The following is a 17,815-nucleotide window of genomic DNA, read 5'->3' as shown; positions in this document are numbered from 1 at the left end:
TAGAACGCAATGGAGGATAATTGTAAATTCAGTTAATAACGACAACCAAAAAGTAAAGAGACAACAAAGTAATGAGGTTTTTGAATGTCCGGAGTGCGGAAGAGAGATAACATCACGTATCGGGCTTTTCAGTCACAGAAAAGCTCATGAATGGAAACGCCTTGCGTAACCATCTTTTGATGCGTGTCAAATACTCGTCAGCGAGTAATGGCAGAGTAGTAGTGATGGCGAGTAATGGCAGTAGTACCCAATACAGTAATAAATCAGCGTACAAGAATAACAGATGCCTTAACTACTGAGTACCTTGAAAAACTGAAATGGAACTGGCTGGGCATATTGCCAGAAGAACGGACGATAGATGGATCAAGTAATACTAGAATGGCGGCCAAGACAGGATTCTCTCAGAAGCAGAAGCCAACCTCCGACAAGCTGGTCAGATGACTTAAAGTGATTAAGAGGAAATTGGATCCAAAAGTGGCACACGACCGAGGAGGGTGGATAGATTTGAGGGAGGTCTACGCCCAACAGTGGACACTTTAGATGATGAATCTTCGGATTGTCACGGGGTTTTTAACAGGACACTGTCTCCTCAATGAACACTTTAGTAAATAGAAGCTATAAGAACTAGCAGAATGCGTCAAAACGACGATCATTCGTGGTCAAACTTTGGTACGACCGATTTCGGAAATGGAGAATAACTTGTGTAAAACCGTCTCTATTCTATCATTCTACATTCTACGAAGTCCTGAGACTGTACGATGAGTTATAAAGTGATTATCGTAAGTTATACGGTGATTAATTTGCCCCTCCCATACATTCTACAATATATCCAAAAGATGTAAACAATTGCATTGTAGGTAAATAATAAATCACTTTTCTAGAAAAAAGTGGAAGATCTATAACCATGACAGGAATGGAAGGTGAGATATTAAACGAATTTTTTAAAAAACACAATGTTACAAAAAAGTTCTGGTTGGTTCAGAAAGACTATTGGGGTGACGTGTTTGATAATGGCACTGTCTATGGACTTAGAGGCGATGTGTACAGAGATAATGTCGACATAGGTGTTGGTGAGTAAAGTAATACAATATTATAGTTCGTATTAAGGAATTGTAACCAACCGTGATTTCGCATTACTCATTTAACCAGCAAAAATACATACCATTCTTAGATCTACAGAAAAAATATTTAGAATTGCAATTCAAGTATACCAAATAAACTTCAGAAAAACATTAATAAAAGAGACTTTGAGTCTTCTTTCATTTAATGTAAATAATAAAAGTTTTAAAATGAATAATTTTTATTAATATTTTTTATGAGAGTATATTTTTTATTACAACGTCGAAAGTTAAAAAGTTGTACCTATCTACGAGTTTCTGAAGCTATTTTCCAATGATCATTTTATTTTAATTTTTAGCTGCCCATTACTCCACAGACAGAATGTACAGATTCTTTGGTCTATCAATACCTACACTAAGAGTTGGATTGACTTGTTTGGTGCCAGCGCCAAAGTAAATATATTTATGTATTTTAATTTTTCTAAATGCCCTGCATATACAGAGTGAGTCTTGAATGAGTCTTAAAGTCAATCCTAATTCATGCCATATACTAGCATTACAAATTTCGTTTTTTTTTATCTCAAAAAATAAAAAAAATATAGAGGTGAGCTACTTTTGAGACGCACCCCGTAGGTATACAAAAAAAATCTTTGGTATTTTATATTAAGTCCGTTTTTAGGTTGGTTGCTGCTTGGTTAACACCAGTATATGTCTACAGCATTTGCACGTGGCAAGCTATATTTTTTGGATACGTTGCAATTATTCTTTGCACACATTATATAAACATTTTAATAACAAAATACAGATTAAAATACGCAAGGTAATTCAAATAAAGTAACTTATACGACAGAACTGTAAAACAATATTTTAGTTTAATGGGAAATCGGCTATTGATCAGGAAATTCGGAAGAGATCTACTTGGAGTTATTCAAATATTTTTTACTGACAACATTAAAGTGCCAGTTCCCTCAAGAAACAGTGCAGCTATAATAATGATGACAATGTATTTTTTCGCATTTTTCTTAACAAGAATTTATGAAAGCGGTCTTGCTACAATTATGACACTTCCTTGGTATGTCTCCAGCTCCTAATCCAAAAGACTGCACTGGTCTGCAAAAACATTTTTTTTTCTCGAGCACTGGTACCATTACTGCCGATTCTCATGCAAAATGATGTGTCAATACAAACATAGGCATTTTCTTCTACCACCCACTTGAGGGGAGTCCCATTTGAGAAAAAATGTACCTGTAGGTACTGCCAAAATATAATTTTGCTGCAAGCACAATTTTGCTTGTTATAGGTACATAATCAAGGGTTATATCTATCAAAACTTTATGAGCACCATGTAATTGATTTAAAAATTTAAGTAGAGTAGAATATTTTCTAAAAGATAAACAACAGAAACTTATGAAAATAAAAATAACTGATCCTGGAATTAGCTTTCGCTTGGCAAATGTAATTTTTGACACAAAAGTGATTTTTTTTCAAAAACGGCTAAACTGGCTAACAGGGTGGTCCGAACTATATTCCGGAAACTTCGGCAGCATATTCTGTAGATAAAAATAAGTTAAAAAGTTCTTATAAATGTATGTCCTAAAATGCTTAGTTTTGGAGATACAAGGTGTAGCAGTTTCATTTTTTCCAAATAATTTCTGAAGTAACGTCAATATTTGGATAAAAACATGGCTGGGAAACTTAAATGGAAATGACAGTTCATTAAAAATAATTTTTCCTCCAAGATGCAGAGGCGCAAAATATTAAAACTGTCAATATCAACAATGCAAATGTCTATATCTGACAATAATAAAATTTGATTTTTAACTGTCACTCAGAGACGCTTTTGTTGTGATTTTACGGTTTGATTTCGTTTTGATTTGTCCATAGATAAAAGACTTATACTATTAAAGATTTGTCGAATTATTGTAAAATTAAATTCCTTCAGATTTTTTGCCAGTATTCTGTTTTAGACAATGTTTTTTAAAAATGGTGGGACAATTTGTGTTTTGTATAGACTCTTATTATTTTTTATCATGGAGTTTAATTGTTGTACACCTGGTTTCCGAAGGATACAATGGTAAGTAAATTAAACATATCTACTTACAGTTATAGATTTTTTAAATTAGTACTGCTAATAAATGCTACTTGCTGAGCAGTTATTTAATTTTTTTTACGGTGCATGTAAGGAATTAAGGACGCGCGTTTTATATTAGCATGATCAGCAGATGATTACATCTAATTTAATTTGGTTTTATTATTTCAGGTCCCAAACGGAAACAAACTGGGAATCTTGCCTACACCAAAATTATATAGCCGTTTCCAATTCACTTCAAAGGGAGGAAAATTATGTAAAACTGCCTGCTATTTGCTGAAAACCGCCAAAGATTAAATTATAACTGTAACAACTTAATATATACTATTTCTAGTCTTTTTAATATATTTTTTAATTAATATCCGACATATAAGAACACTTTGTATGCTTTTAATTAAGTTGATTTATCGTTTATAATATGTTCGACCTAATTAAAAGCACACAAAGTGTTCCTACATGTATGTCTAAATTTATTTTAAATTAACTAAAACAACCCCCCTTCCCCGCACCCCTCTCTTCCATTAGTATTTCTTCCTCCGTCTACCAGAGGCGCCCTTGTATAATAAAATTGAAATGTATTATAAGTTGCCTATCTATTTAATAGTAAGTCTTTTATCTATGGATAAAAATTTGTGTCTGAGAGTTTTTGACATGAGAAATTTGATTTTGATGTCAATATGACCCCTACTTGTAGAGGGCGCCACCTACATGTGTTTTAACTGGTTTAAAGTGTAATAACTTTTCGTCCGTACCTGTATAAAACTATGGAGTGAAAAAATATACAATTCTATGATTTTTTACGTAATAAATGTCTCTTGGCAAAAATCGCTACGAGCAACCGTTCTCAAGATATTTAGAATGGAAATAGTCAATACGTCATTATTGACAAAAAATAAACACGTTGAGTATATTAGTTATTTGACTGAAATAATAAATTTGGGATTTTTTTTTAAATTAATCATAAATTTTCTGCAAAAAAATTATGATACAACAGTTTCTGTTGAGTTTTTGACACAAAAACATTTTAAATTTATAATTTTAGTCAAATAACTACACACACCGGAAAAATCTAGGGATATCATTTTATTAAAGTTAAAAATAAAAGTTTTGAATAAACAACCACATATTTGTAGGCCGATTCTTTCTACTTCGATTGAAACGAAGTAGTCACACTAGTTATTTCTAAATTTGGGATATTTGCAGAAGTGTTTGTGCATTTTTTGTCAAATGTATAAAAAGCACCTAGCATCAATTGTTCGAATTTAACCTGTACTGGCTATGTTTTTATGATAACTGGCCAAAATTCATTCAAATAACTCTGTTTTGTATTAAACGACATTATGGAGCGTAGACATCTTAACAGAGACGAAATGCTAAGGGCCATGGGTATGCTCGAAACTGAAATGCGCCAAATCGACGTAGCTAGAGCATTAAATACAACGCAAAGTGTAATATCGCGATTAAGTACACGCTACCGTGAAAGTGGTGATGTTGCTGAAAGGCACACAGGGCTACATCGCATTACTACCCCTCAGCAAGATCATTTTTTACAATTAAATGCTCGACGCCGCGCCGACCGACTCTTTACAGCACCAGAGCTTACTTTAATTCTCCAGGACACACATAAAGTAACCGTTAGTCCTGACACTGTTCGCAATAGGTTAAGAGAGCTCAACTTACGGACAAAAAGTTATTACTCTTCAAACCAGTTAAAAAATATGTAGGTGGCGCCCTCTACAAGTAGTAGTTATATTGACATCAAAATCAAATTTCTCATGTCAAAAAACTCCCAGACACCAATTTTCATCCAAATATTGACGTTACTTCAGAAATTATTTGGAGAAAATCGAAATAAAAATGAACCTTCTATACACCCTGTATCTCCGAACCTAATCATTTTAGGACATACATTTATAAGAACTTTTTTACTTATTTTTATCTGCAGAATATGCTGCCGAAGCTTCCGGAATACAGTTCGGACCACCCTGTATATTTTTAAACAGGGTTCGGCAATAGTGCGTCGGGCACCTGTAGCTCCTAGAAGAAAATACTTGGGAATTCTGTTTAAGTGTAAGAATCAAACCTAAAGTATGTACCAGGATGTATTTCAATAAAATATGTTAACTTCTATAGGGTGGCTCAAAAAAGTATGAGTGGATCGAGATGATTTTTGTAAATAGCACACTCTGTATATTACTGCATTTTTGACTTCCTTTCAGATCACTTTACATAATCCTAAGATATGAATAAATATATTTCGATAGTTTCAGAGCTATTAATATATAAATAAAAAAATTGTATTTTCAACTTCTATTAAAAAAAATATTACAAATACAAGAACTGTCCTGAAATCAAAACTATATTAGGTATTTTAGATGGTCTATGCTTACTTTGCTATAAATATCGTAATCTTAAATCATACAGGCTGTTCAAAATTCTACGCCAAACTTTCTAAAATATAAACTAATATTTTTTTTTAAAACATCCTGTATATTTTTTTATTAGATATAAAATTAAAAAATAACATTTTTTGTATTTAAAGTATTTCAAAATTTTTAATGGTATCGCAGATACGCGCAGTATTATTTCATATACAGGGTGGTCCATCGAAAACGTTCCGCAAGGCATAACGGCCAGAGTAATTTTTTTTTCAGAAAATTCAAAAACACGTCAATTTTGTTTGTGAGGGGGACAACTTATGCCCCAAAAAAAATTGCAAAATCTTCAACCCTCTGAGCGTGGGTGTCATCCCCCAACTTTTTTCAAATGAAAAGGGGGGTCAAGTGGCGCAGCAATGAAAAGAGCTTTCTATTCTCTATATTTCCCCGTTTCGTTTTTGAAAATCGATCGAGTCATTGAGAAAATATGAAGGATTCAAATTTGAAAAGTTTATTTAAACATATATCAGAGTAAATTAGAAGGAAAAGTTCCTTGGACAAATTTGCTGTTTTTTCTTATTATTTCTAGATGTTTGGTTTGGTTTGGTTTTCAGATCACTTTACATAATCCTAAGATATGAATAAATATATTTCGATAGTTTCAGAGCTATTAATATATAAATAAAAAAATTGTATTTTCAACTTCCATTAAAAAAATTATTACAAATACAAGAACTGTCCTGAAATCAAAACTATAGTAGGTATGGTTTGGATGGTCTATGCTTACTTTGCTATAAATATCGTAATCTTAAATCATACAGGATGTTCAAAATTCTACGCCAAACTTTCTAAAATATAAACTAATATTTCTTTGTTTTTTTAAAACATCCTGTATATTTTTTTATTAGATGTAAAATTAAAAAATAACATTTTTTGTATTTAAAGTATTTCAAAATTTTTAATGGTATCGCAGATACGCGCAGTATTATTTCATATATGGCTCTCTCAACGGTAAAATAAGAGAGAAAAATCACTAGATGCTTTGATAAAAATTTACTATGGAAAATGTCATATGAAATATAAAACCGCGAATATCTGCGAAACCATTAAAAATTTTGAAATACTATAAATACAAAATATGTTCATTTTTTAATTCTCGTATTGAAAAAATAATATATAAGGAGTTCCATTTAAAAAAAAAACGAAAAAAGATTATTTTATATTTTAGAAAGTTTGGAGTAAAATTTTGAACATCCTGTATGATCACTTAAGATTGCGATATTTATAGCAAAGTAAACACAGACCATCTAAATAAATACCTAATATAGTTTTGATTTCAGGACAGTTCTTGTATTTTTAATATTTTTTTTAAAGGCTCAAAAATGTATATTTTTTATTTATTTATTAATATCTCTGAACCTATCGAAATATATTAATTTACTCATACCTTAAAACTATATAAAGTGATCTGAAACGGAGCCAAAAATGCAATAATATAAAGGGTGTTCCATTTAAAAATAAATCATCCCGATCTACTCACACTTTTTTGAGGCACCCTATAGAAGTTAAAATTTTCTTGAAATACATCCTAGAACATACTTTAGATATGCACTTAAACAAAATTTCCATTTTTTTTATTCTAGGAGCTACAGATGCCCGACGCACTATTACCTAACCCTGTATATATATGCCATATACGTATATGCCATACACCTAATATGGCATATATAAAACGTGTTCAGAATTACATGTAGAATTCAATAATACAAATCACAGATTGTTCTATTTAAAACAAGCAAGTTGGCGGTTACTAAACCGAAAGTGTCAAAAAGTGGAAAATATTTTAAAAAGAATGTAAGTATTCCTGGAAATATCCTTAATTTCAATCATTCAAATTTGTATCTCTATTAATAGTCTGTGAAATTAGCAAATAAAAAAACTTTTAGAAACCGGTTGCGTAAAATACCCAGTATGTACCGTATGATCGAGGAAAAACGGCGTCCAGTTGGCTTGAAAATCATGATCGATGACATTCCCCATATAATTTTACATACAAAATAACAGCGATCTTCATTTCATAGTCATCGTTGATGCCGTTTTTTTTTCATCATACTGTATAAGGTGAACCAAAATCAGGTAAACATGTCAATCTGAATTTATTTGAACACATTTACCAGTTAAACAGTGTAATGTCAAATATCATACTAATTAAAAATGAAAATAGAAAAATAATTAAAATTATTAAATGAAATACCGGGTGCGTCTCAAAAGTGGCTCACCCCTATAATTTTTTTATTTTTTCAGATAAAACAACGATATTTGGTATGTTAGTATAAGACATAAATTGGGATTGATTGACGTATTCAATTGTTTTCGGTCACTTCCGGTTTCACCGGAAATAACTACAACTTTTGATTTTTAAATGGCACCCTCGGTATTTTTTTACTTTATTCGATAAAAAATGATACTCTGAATCGAATTACATATTATGTCAACTTTGACATTTTAGCATATGGTTTACAACGACAATTTGACTCAAAATACCAAGTGTGTGGTATCAAATTATTCGTAAAAAAATGCTTTTTCCAAATATGCTAATGAGCCAGCCTCGTTCCATTTGAAAAAATTAAGATATGATTAAAAATATACGATTTGGGCATCTTTTAACTGGCCAGGATAAGGCACTAAAAACATTAGACGATCAAATCTATTTTTCCAAGGCTCCTTGATTAAAAATTAATGTTTTTAACACAGCCATGGCACTCTAGATTGAAATTTAAAATAGAATTTGTTTTTGAGTGACTATGTCAAAAATTGACATATGATATGTCATTCGATTCAGAATGTCATTTTCTATCGAATAAATTAAAAAAATACCGAAGGTGCCATTTAAAATTCAAAAATTGTAGTCATTTCCAGTGAAACCGGAAGTGACTGAAAACAATTGAATACGTCAATCAATCCCAATTAATGTCATATACTAACATACCAAATCTCGTTGTTTTATCTGAAAAAATAAAAAAGTTATAGGGGTGAGCCACTTTTGAGACGCACACACCGGTAGATTTTAAATTCAAATGTTGACAGGTGCACGTGCCTACTGTGGTTTTTACGAAAGTAATGAATAGTTTTAAAGCAATATACTGATTTCTTTCCTTGTTAACGATCTCATATATCAACATAGTGTAAAAATAAAAAAGTTAAAAAATACTCGGGATAATATAGTAAAATATTGTAGGTAGAATTATTGCAGTTTGAGCACACCATATAGGTACATACTCAAATAAGATTTCTTACTAAAAATGCCAATCGATTGATGACATACACAATAATTATTATATTTTAAGGTAAACAGTTTTTGAAAAAATCGATTATATTGTGATTCTATTGTTCAATATAACGATATATCTAATTTCGTAAGAAAACAGCAAATAAAAAAAAAATATATTTTCAATATACAGTATGTCCCCGTCCGTATTGTCGTTACAAGAGGAAAAACTTTTTAATTATTGACATTTTGAGAAAATTGCATTCTTTCTGGAAATTCTTGTCTTGCCATTCTTGCCAAAATGTTGCTTGTTCTAAAATGGTTATTCCCGCTTATACTTTTACAAATCTTCATAACGTTTGAGAGAAAATAAAAAAAAACATGAAAATATGGTTGAATTTTGAAGTCCTAAAAATCAGAAGGTGTTTCTATAGTAGGTAGTATATATTTTCGATTTCATCCTTTGATAGATGGTTATTATTATTAATTTTGATTAACCTTATATGTTTTGCTGTTGTTAAAGTATCACATTTTCCGATAGCTTTTATCACTCTTTCTGTTGTCTGTAACATCGAACTAAATAAATTTTGTGTTTCTTTAACATTTTAAAACAGCAAGAAATATGACGCTAATTAAAATAATATCAAGAGTAATCTATCAAAGAAGTAAAACGAAATTATATTTCCATAGAAACGTGTTTTGATTTTTAGGACTAGAAAAGATTCAACCATATTTTCATGTTTTTTTAATTTTCTCGAAAACGTTATGAAAATTTGGAAAAGTATAAACAGGATTAACAATTTGAGAACAAGCAAAACATTTTATCAAGAATGCATTTTTCTCAAAGTATAAATAATAAGTTTTTCCTCTTGTAAAAATAATCCGGGGATATACTGTATTTAACTTATAACCTTGCTTATAACTAATTTTTTTCTAAATTACTTCAAGGTATGAAAATTCAATTGAAACAAGAGAAGATTTTCTAAATAGCAATATCAATTGGGGTGCAATTCAAGTAGCTGACTGGATTAATTATTGGAAGCTCGATAATGAGGTATATTTTAAGACAAAAAGTAATTATAAAAGTTTTACTAAGTGTGCCATGTTATTGCATTCAATTTTTGCTCTTTCAAATGGATAAAAGAACTTTTAGACAGGATAAAATCACATTTTTTTATGGCCACAGACTGTTGACCATATTTTAAAATACCTTCGCCATTTTGTCAATAAACTCGAAGGTATAGCGCTATATCCCTAATTCTTATTCTATGGTATCTATACAGTATCAAAACTATAATGTTCTTAGGCAGTGTGTCACCGAATCGTCTTAACATTATATTTTAAGAGGAAAGATTACTTTTTTATTATTATCATCTTGAAAAAATGTATTATTCCTGTATGTAAAATGAATTAATACGGTTTATACTGTACAATAAAAGATATTTTATGAAAAATTTGACAGTGCATGTTAATATACCGTATGATCGAAAAAAAACGGCATCAATGATGGCTATGAAATGAAGATCGCTGTTATTTTATATGAGAAATGTCAGGGCCTATTTTACCACAAGGCCCATAAGGCCCGGTGGTCTGGGGGGCCCGTTAAAGGTTGTAAAATATTCATAATTTCAAATGTAAATTTACATAGCAGAAAAAAAAGTTACCTCTGATAAGGAAAATAGAATTAAATAAAATAAGCTTTAGATTGATATAATTAATGAATTTTTTTTAAATTATTTATAAATTTATATCAAAGATACCGGCATCGGTAATTCCCCAATCTAAAAATAACTAAATATCACTTCGTCCTACGTGGGAGACAAAAGCGCGCGATTCGGGTGGTGCAAGCGACGCGTATTTATTAAGTTTTGTTAAAAAAAATTATTTATTTTTTAAAATTAGAAATAATTGTTGTTTTTTTTCATTATGTATTTATTTTGTTGAATATAATGTTTATTTATTTTTTAAAATTATTAAAAAAAAATAAAAATAATTGTTTTATTTTTTTTAACCCAAACTAACAAGAGAATTTTTGAATTTTATTGAAAAAGAGGGCCCGAATTTTTGCTTGAGCCTTATGGCCCGACCACATGAAAAATAAGCCCTGAGATATGTCATCGATTGTCTTTTCCCAGCCAACTGGACGCCGTTTTTTTTCGATAATACGGTACATTTCAATATTTCCATACTGTTTTAGAGAAAAATATAGTCGATATCGTCCCAAATATCAAAACGCGTTTCTATGGTAATGTAATTTTCAGATTTTCATTCTTATTAAATGGTTATTAATTTTGATTTTCGTTATATTTCTTAGGTCAATGCTATCGAAATTAAAGTGGTTATAAATTTTGTACTACTTCGACATTTTTAAATAGCGAAATATATGACATTATGCAAAATTAATAATAACTATCTATGAAAAAAATAAAGCAAAATGATATTACCATAACGAACGCACGAAACGCGTTTTGATTTTTAGGTCTTTGTCAAAGATCTTTTATAAAAGATATTTTATGAAAAATTTGAGTGCATGTTAATATACCAAACGATCGAAAAAAAAACGGCGTCAGCGATGGCTATGAAATGAAGATCGCTGTCATTTTATATGTAAATTTATATGGGAAATGTCATCGATCGTCATTTCCCAGCCAACTAAACGCCGTTTTTTTCCCATCATATGGTACAATATTTTCTAAAATCACACATATTAGGTACACTGTCAAATTCTTTGATAAAATAAAATCTTTGACAAAGAAATTTGATAGTGTAATAGTAGCACTAGTAGTCTTAGGCGAGTATTACATTGTCAAATTGCTTTGTCAAAGATTTTATTTTGTCAAAGAATTTGACAGTTTAATATGTGTAATTTTATAAAATATTGTATATTAATACTGTCAAATTTTACATCAAATATCTTTTATAAAAGATCTTTGACTAGGCTACTATTACACTTAAATTTCTTTGTCAAAGATTTTATTTTTTCAAAGAATTTGACAGTATAATATGTGTGATTTTATAAAACATTGTAAGGCCAGTATTACACTATCAAATTTCTTTGTCAAAGATTTTTTATAAAAGACATTTGATGAAAAATATGACATTGTTAATATACAATATTTTATAAAGTCACACACATTACATTGTCAAATTCTTTCATAAAATAAAATCATCGTCAAATAAAATCTTTGACAAAGAAATTTGATAGTGTAATAGTCGCCTTAGAAAAAAACTCAACTTAACTTTCAGATGTTTATATGTTTCTCTAAAACAAAACGGAATTTTGGAAAAGTATAAAAGCCAAGTAGAATTTATCAAAAAGTCGTAATAGAAAAGTTTTTCCTCTTACAGACAATCCAGGAACATACTCTAGATTAACATCCCAGAAATGCCATTTAATTTTGTTCTTCAAATTTTAGACTCTCCTACAAAATGCTTACAACAGATACATTGCTACATCCTCTGAAACACCTCTAAAAGAATATCTAAAAACAAATAATTTTGGTTTAATGATTGAAAGGTTGCCACAGCGTAAGATATACTTTGTTAATATATAATCCAAATTAATGTTATTTTTATTTCAGACAAATATCATTTTCCATTTTCATTAAATAATGAAATAAAAAATTTACAACTAATGAAGGAAGACTTACATAGAGAGTACTCAGTTTTTCTGCTACGAAAAAGTTCAGTTTTACTTCCATCCCTTAATGATTTTATATATCGAATTAATGAAGCAGGTATTAATTATTACTTACTAAACAAGGTAAATACTTATAAGGCAATACCTACTTTCAGTATATGGCAAAAGAACCTAACAATATTTATTTTTAGGCAGTCGCTGTACTTAATAATCAAACATTTCAAGAAGCTCTGAGTGAAACGGCAAACAGCAAAATTATCCAATATAGCATAACACGATTAAACCTATGTCGGGTGGCAGGGCCTTTTGGTATTATCCTTATTGGAAATTTTATTGCATTGCTTATATTCATTGCTGAATATTTATTTTTCAAAATATAAGATTCCTAAAACAATTAAATCACTTATAAAAATGTATGAATAGTAAAATTAAAGCAAAATCAGTAATAAACAAATTGAAGATAATACACCACTTTAAATTATAAAAAGCTCCATATATTAAATAAAGATTTGCATTAAGCACATTTGTATTATTTTCATATTAATTATCGACTTAAGTACTCTGCCTTAGGTTGTTGGAATTTACATAGTGATACAAGACAACTAGAAGAAATAGTACTATTCCTAGGGCATTGGATAGAACAGCTAAATGCACATCAGTAAACATTCTGAAAATAAAAGAAAAATTTATAAGTTACCCACCTATCCTTAAAAAGTTGAGATATTTATATAATTAAAACAAAGACAAAAACCAACCTTAGCGTTATAAAAGCAATAGAGCTTATAATTTTCCTTTTTAAAAAATATATGAGATTTTAATATAAAGCCGATATAAACAATAAACAATCGACAAATTGACAAACTTGACAGATGCTAACAGATGACAGATCGGTAAAGAAGGTATTTATAATTGAAGCCGTTAAAAGTTGTGAAGGTTGAAAAACGTCAGTGACGTTTTTTGTCATTTATTTTAAATTTTGTTTTTGTTTAATAGTGCATTCCAGTAGAAAGTAGACATTTAATATGAAACATTAAAGAAGAAAATCCTACCATAGTTTAACATCCGACTAATAGCTACATAAGTCAAGTAAGTACGATAATATTCTTTATAACAACTCTTCAGGTTATGTTATGTTTATAGTTTTGTCATAATTAATTACTGATATGAAAAAAATGGAATCGATATTACATTTAAGTATATTTGGGGTAAAGTAAACTTACATGGTATTTTTGTATGCTGCTTAATCAAAACTTTTAACTTATCTAAAAGTTATAATAGGTTTGCGTGGCAAAATACACTTTTCTAAAAATCAGCTAGTTCAAATTATTTCCACTAAGGGCGCTGGTCCCAGTCATTTTTATCAAAATTTTAAATTTAATTATTTTAGAAAGAGTGTTGGAGTATATTTTTTTCCTATTAATTCTTATTGCCCATTAATTCTTGTAATTCTTGCTATTTCAATAGAAGCTTTCTGAAAAAGGTTTTTAAAATTGTTATGTTTAGGTTTGCGCCATCTATGAAGTAGTAGTTATATTTATGCAGCTGTACAAAAAGAAATTTAAGATATATCTGTCTTTACTAACTTATTCAACTGATAGATGGAGCCACATTGTCTAAATTTAGAATTTTCAATACAAGGAGATAAAAAAATAAATTAATAAAATCTGTTTTGTTATCAAAGTTTGGAATATATTATTTTTAATAATATTATATCCAGACTAATATATATTGCGCTCTATATACAGATATTTGAATATAATATAATTATAATATACATATCTCGCCATCTTTAGTTTTTAGAACTTCTGAAATCATATATCTATATTTAATCTCTTGGAAAGTAAATCAAACGGCAGGTTTATATGAAAAATATGTAAAATATAAAAGAAAAGGTTTAAAGGTGTTATAAAATACATAATGGTTTTTAATTTTACTAGATTTTAATAAATAATAAGACTGCATTTTTTATTATTTTTTAAATACCTAAATATCTTTGCAAATTTATTTTCGTTTTTTTTATATGGGGGGTGGATTGGTTATTTGACGACAGTGAGATAAAAGGTTCTTTCAAAGGCCAAATATTTATTGTTGAATAAGTAAACTTATATAGTGATAGAAATCACTAAGAAATTTATTATTTAATGTAGATGTTACTACATAAATTTAAACCTGGCAATGATTCTAAATCTTTTTGACAATCGAAATCAGTTTTGTTTACCGGGTGCATCTCAAAAGTGGTTCACCTCTATAACTTATTTATTTTTTCAGATAAGAAACAAAATTTGGTATATTTGTACACGCAAATCTATTTTCCAAGGCTCCTTGATTAAAAATTAGTGTTTTTAACACAGCCATGACACTAGATTGAAATTTACATAAAATACAATTTTTTTTAACCGAGAATGTCAAAAGTTGACACAATATGATATGTCATTCTATTCAAATTGTTATTTTCTAACGAATAAAGTTCTTTGTTGTATAGTCATTTGAGATGAAACAAGAAGTGACCGAAAAGAATTGAATGCGTCAATCAATACCCAATTTATGTTATATACTAACATACCGAATCTTGTTTTTTTTTATCTGAAAAAATAAGAAAGTTATAAGAGTGAGCCACTTTTGAGACACACTCGCTAGGGTGATTAATACTTGACATCTTCAGTTTAAGTCAGGAAAATGGAAAATTGGTAGACGGGATTGGAAAAGGACTGGATAAAATATATTTTATATACAATATGTCTCCTGATGGTCTTCACCAGAGGAAAACCTTTTTTTATTGTTGACAATTCAGTATAGTATTTTTCCACATTTTCACCCCGTTTTAGAGAAAATAAAAAAACATGAAAATATGATTAAATTTTAATATTACCACACCGTTTCAGAGAAAATTAAAAAAATACATAAATACCGTATTATCGAAAAAAACGGCGTCAGCGATGGCTATGAAATGAAGATCGCTGTAATATGGAGAATGTAATTGATCGTTACTTCCAAGCCAACTGGACGCCGTTTTTTTTTTCATCATACGGGATATGGTTGAAAGTCCTAAAAATGAGAAGGCGTGTCTATAGTAATATAATTTCGATTTCATTCTTTGATAGATGGTTATTATTAATGTTGATTAACGTCATATTTTTTGCTATTGTTACTAAGTATCACATTTTCCGGTAACTATTATCACTCTTTCCGTAGCATTGAACTAAATAAATTTTGTGCTTATTTAACATTTCAAAACCGCAAATATAGTTAATTAAAATTCTATCAATAACAATCTATCGAAGAATGATAACCAAATTATATTACATAAAAACGCGTTTTGATTTTGTGGACTCCAAAAACATGAAGGTATAAAGACAGAAGAGTTTTGAAACTGTAAATTGTTGTTTATTATCAAAATCAACAGTTAATTGTAACAGTGGGTTGAAGACACTAACAATAAATGTTAATGCAATATAGATAGTTTGAGGCTTTTTATGACTGAATTCTAAACTAATAAGACTATTATTCTTACAGAAATGAGAATGTTTATTGGTTCGTCTTCGACGGTGGTGAAATTTCACGAAATTGGCGCTACATCCGTCTCATACACATTCGAACCTACATCCAAAGTCGATGGTCCGTGTAGAAGCATATCATGGTCTAAGGACGGCAACTGGCTAGCCGTCGTTCCCCATCTAGGATTTGCTGAAATTATCACACTTAAAGGTCACTGCAAATTACTTCAAACAGTACAGGATGTTATCGAACCTTCCTGCGCCAGCTTTCAGAATTTAACAAAGCGAAACATAGCGGTCGGAACAAAGCACGGACAGGTGCTTTTATACGATGTTAAGTCTAAGAGTATCAAATCCAGATATCCTAGAACGACCTGCTCTGTTACACATGTAGGATTTACTGCTAAAGACACTCATTGCTATGCCGGATGCTCGAATGGCGACCTATTACTGTTTAACAACGTTGCTAAAAGTTTGTCGTGTACTATGAAGGTGCCTAAATCAAATTCCTTGACATCAGTACAAGCGCATAGTCAAAGAAGAAATTTCTTTGTGGGTGGAAGCAATGAAGGTATCGTAGCGGTGTGGGATACTAACGTCAACAAAGTAAAATTTTACAACGATGCCCATAAAGCTCCAGTTACTTCAACCATATTTTCTCCAATAAACGCCGCGCTGGTTATTTCGGCGGGTTTAGACAGACAAGTGTGCGTGTTTGATGTTGATGATAGGCAGAGAATCGCTTGTATTCCAGTCGAAAATAATGTAACATCTTTGGACTTTACCGAAGACGCAACGCATATCGCCATGGGGTCTCAAAACGGTAAAATGCACGTATACGATTCGCGCAATCTTCAAACTCCCGTTTACTCGTTTGAAGCCCACGAATCAGCCATTAGACATCTAGCCTTTCAAAATTCTTCGTCAGATTCGGTTAATAACAACAGTTCGGTCGGCAGTATTGTTACCGAAGAAGTTTCACGACCTTCTAGAAGTACCGAAGCAGTTGCCGTTAGAAAAAAGCGAACCAGTGACATATTTGGCGTCATAGTTGAAGCGAATGCTCCCGATAATGACATATCTGACAGCCCAAGATCATCTGTTTTAACAACCCAAGATGGAGGTGATTCTTTCATTCAAGCTTTGGGTCTCGATAAGAATGATACTGCGGACTCGATGAAATTTGAAGAGAGTATTCATGAAAATAAAAGTAGAGATTGTCTCAGTGGTAAACGTACGTCTTTGAGTTCTTTTACGCCAAACCCTACAAGAACAGTGCATGAAAAACTGGGTTTATACGACTCCAAATCCATCAAACAATCCACTCCAAAAATATTAGCTGAAAATTTTCCGCCTGTGTTTTCTCCTATAACTTCGGAACAGAATCGTTCAAAATCTCAAGCAGTTTTGCCAACCGTTTCGGGAATACAAACTATAACCAAAGAAGCCGTTCAAGATGAAGTTAAAAAGGCTATCGATGATTTGAGAAGCGACATTAAGCAAGATATTATGCAGTCGGGTGCTCAGATAAGGAGGATGATGCTGGATTTCCATCTGGCCATGGTGAAGGAATTTATGAAAATGGAAAATTACTGTAACAGTATTAGGAATGAAATTAACCCAGACGCAGCCATCAATCGCGACAGTTATCTTTTGGAGGAGAATATGCACCTGAAAAAGAAAATTGAAGAGTTAGAAATACGAATAGCTAATTTTTCGAATAAATCGGATGTAACTAGCGACGATTAAATGTATCCTCAAATTTTAATAAACCTGTGTCTATGTTAATATTTATTGTCTTAATTACCATAGTATGTCAGTTATTTTAAATAACTGTGATAGTTAAATTACTGTATGGAGATCGAATTTTTAGTATATTTTTGTATGC

The 17,815-nt window shown here is 30.5% G+C and overlaps 2 protein-coding genes and 2 long non-coding RNA genes across 4 annotated transcripts; 2 read left to right on the top strand and 2 right to left on the bottom strand.

Annotated features, from left to right (window-relative positions):
• The first annotated feature begins 729 nt into the window (after window positions 1–729).
• Window positions 730–12,774, top strand: LOC115888996. Its single transcript, XM_030908903.1, has 8 exons — window positions 730–1,070; window positions 1,418–1,511; window positions 1,738–1,878; window positions 1,930–2,130; window positions 9,742–9,847; window positions 12,210–12,321; window positions 12,375–12,530; window positions 12,625–12,774. Exons 1-8 carry the CDS (start codon window positions 905–907, stop codon window positions 12,639–12,641), a joined length of 993 nt encoding a protein of 330 aa, XP_030764763.1. The 5' UTR covers window positions 730–904; the 3' UTR covers window positions 12,642–12,774.
• On the bottom strand, window positions 12,029–12,521 carry LOC115888998. Its single transcript, XR_004051350.1, has 2 exons — window positions 12,444–12,521; window positions 12,029–12,275 (listed from the first exon to the last, which is right to left on the bottom strand). It is a non-coding gene; the product is annotated as an uncharacterized LOC115888998 (long non-coding RNA).
• Window positions 12,775–12,905: 131 nt separating the features above from the next.
• Window positions 12,906–13,765, bottom strand: LOC115888997. The gene is made up of 2 exons (XR_004051349.1): window positions 13,654–13,765; window positions 12,906–13,100 (listed from the first exon to the last, which is right to left on the bottom strand). It is a non-coding gene; the product is annotated as an uncharacterized LOC115888997 (long non-coding RNA).
• On the top strand, window positions 13,340–17,715 carry LOC115888995 (protein NEDD1-like). The gene is made up of 2 exons (XM_030908902.1): window positions 13,340–13,519; window positions 15,947–17,715. Exon 2 carries the CDS (start codon window positions 15,949–15,951, stop codon window positions 17,674–17,676), a length of 1,728 nt encoding a protein of 575 aa, XP_030764762.1. The 5' UTR covers window positions 13,340–13,519; window positions 15,947–15,948; the 3' UTR covers window positions 17,677–17,715.
• Window positions 17,716–17,815: the final 100 nt, after the last annotated feature.

Source organism: Sitophilus oryzae, unplaced genomic scaffold, assembly GCF_002938485.1.
Source record: "Sitophilus oryzae breed Bouriz unplaced genomic scaffold, Soryzae_2.0 scaffold_810_pilon_pilon, whole genome shotgun sequence".
Taxonomy (NCBI): Eukaryota; Metazoa; Arthropoda; class Insecta; order Coleoptera; family Curculionidae; genus Sitophilus; species Sitophilus oryzae.
Note: the sequence above shows the minus strand (reverse complement) of the source record. Positions and strands in the feature narration are given on the sequence as shown.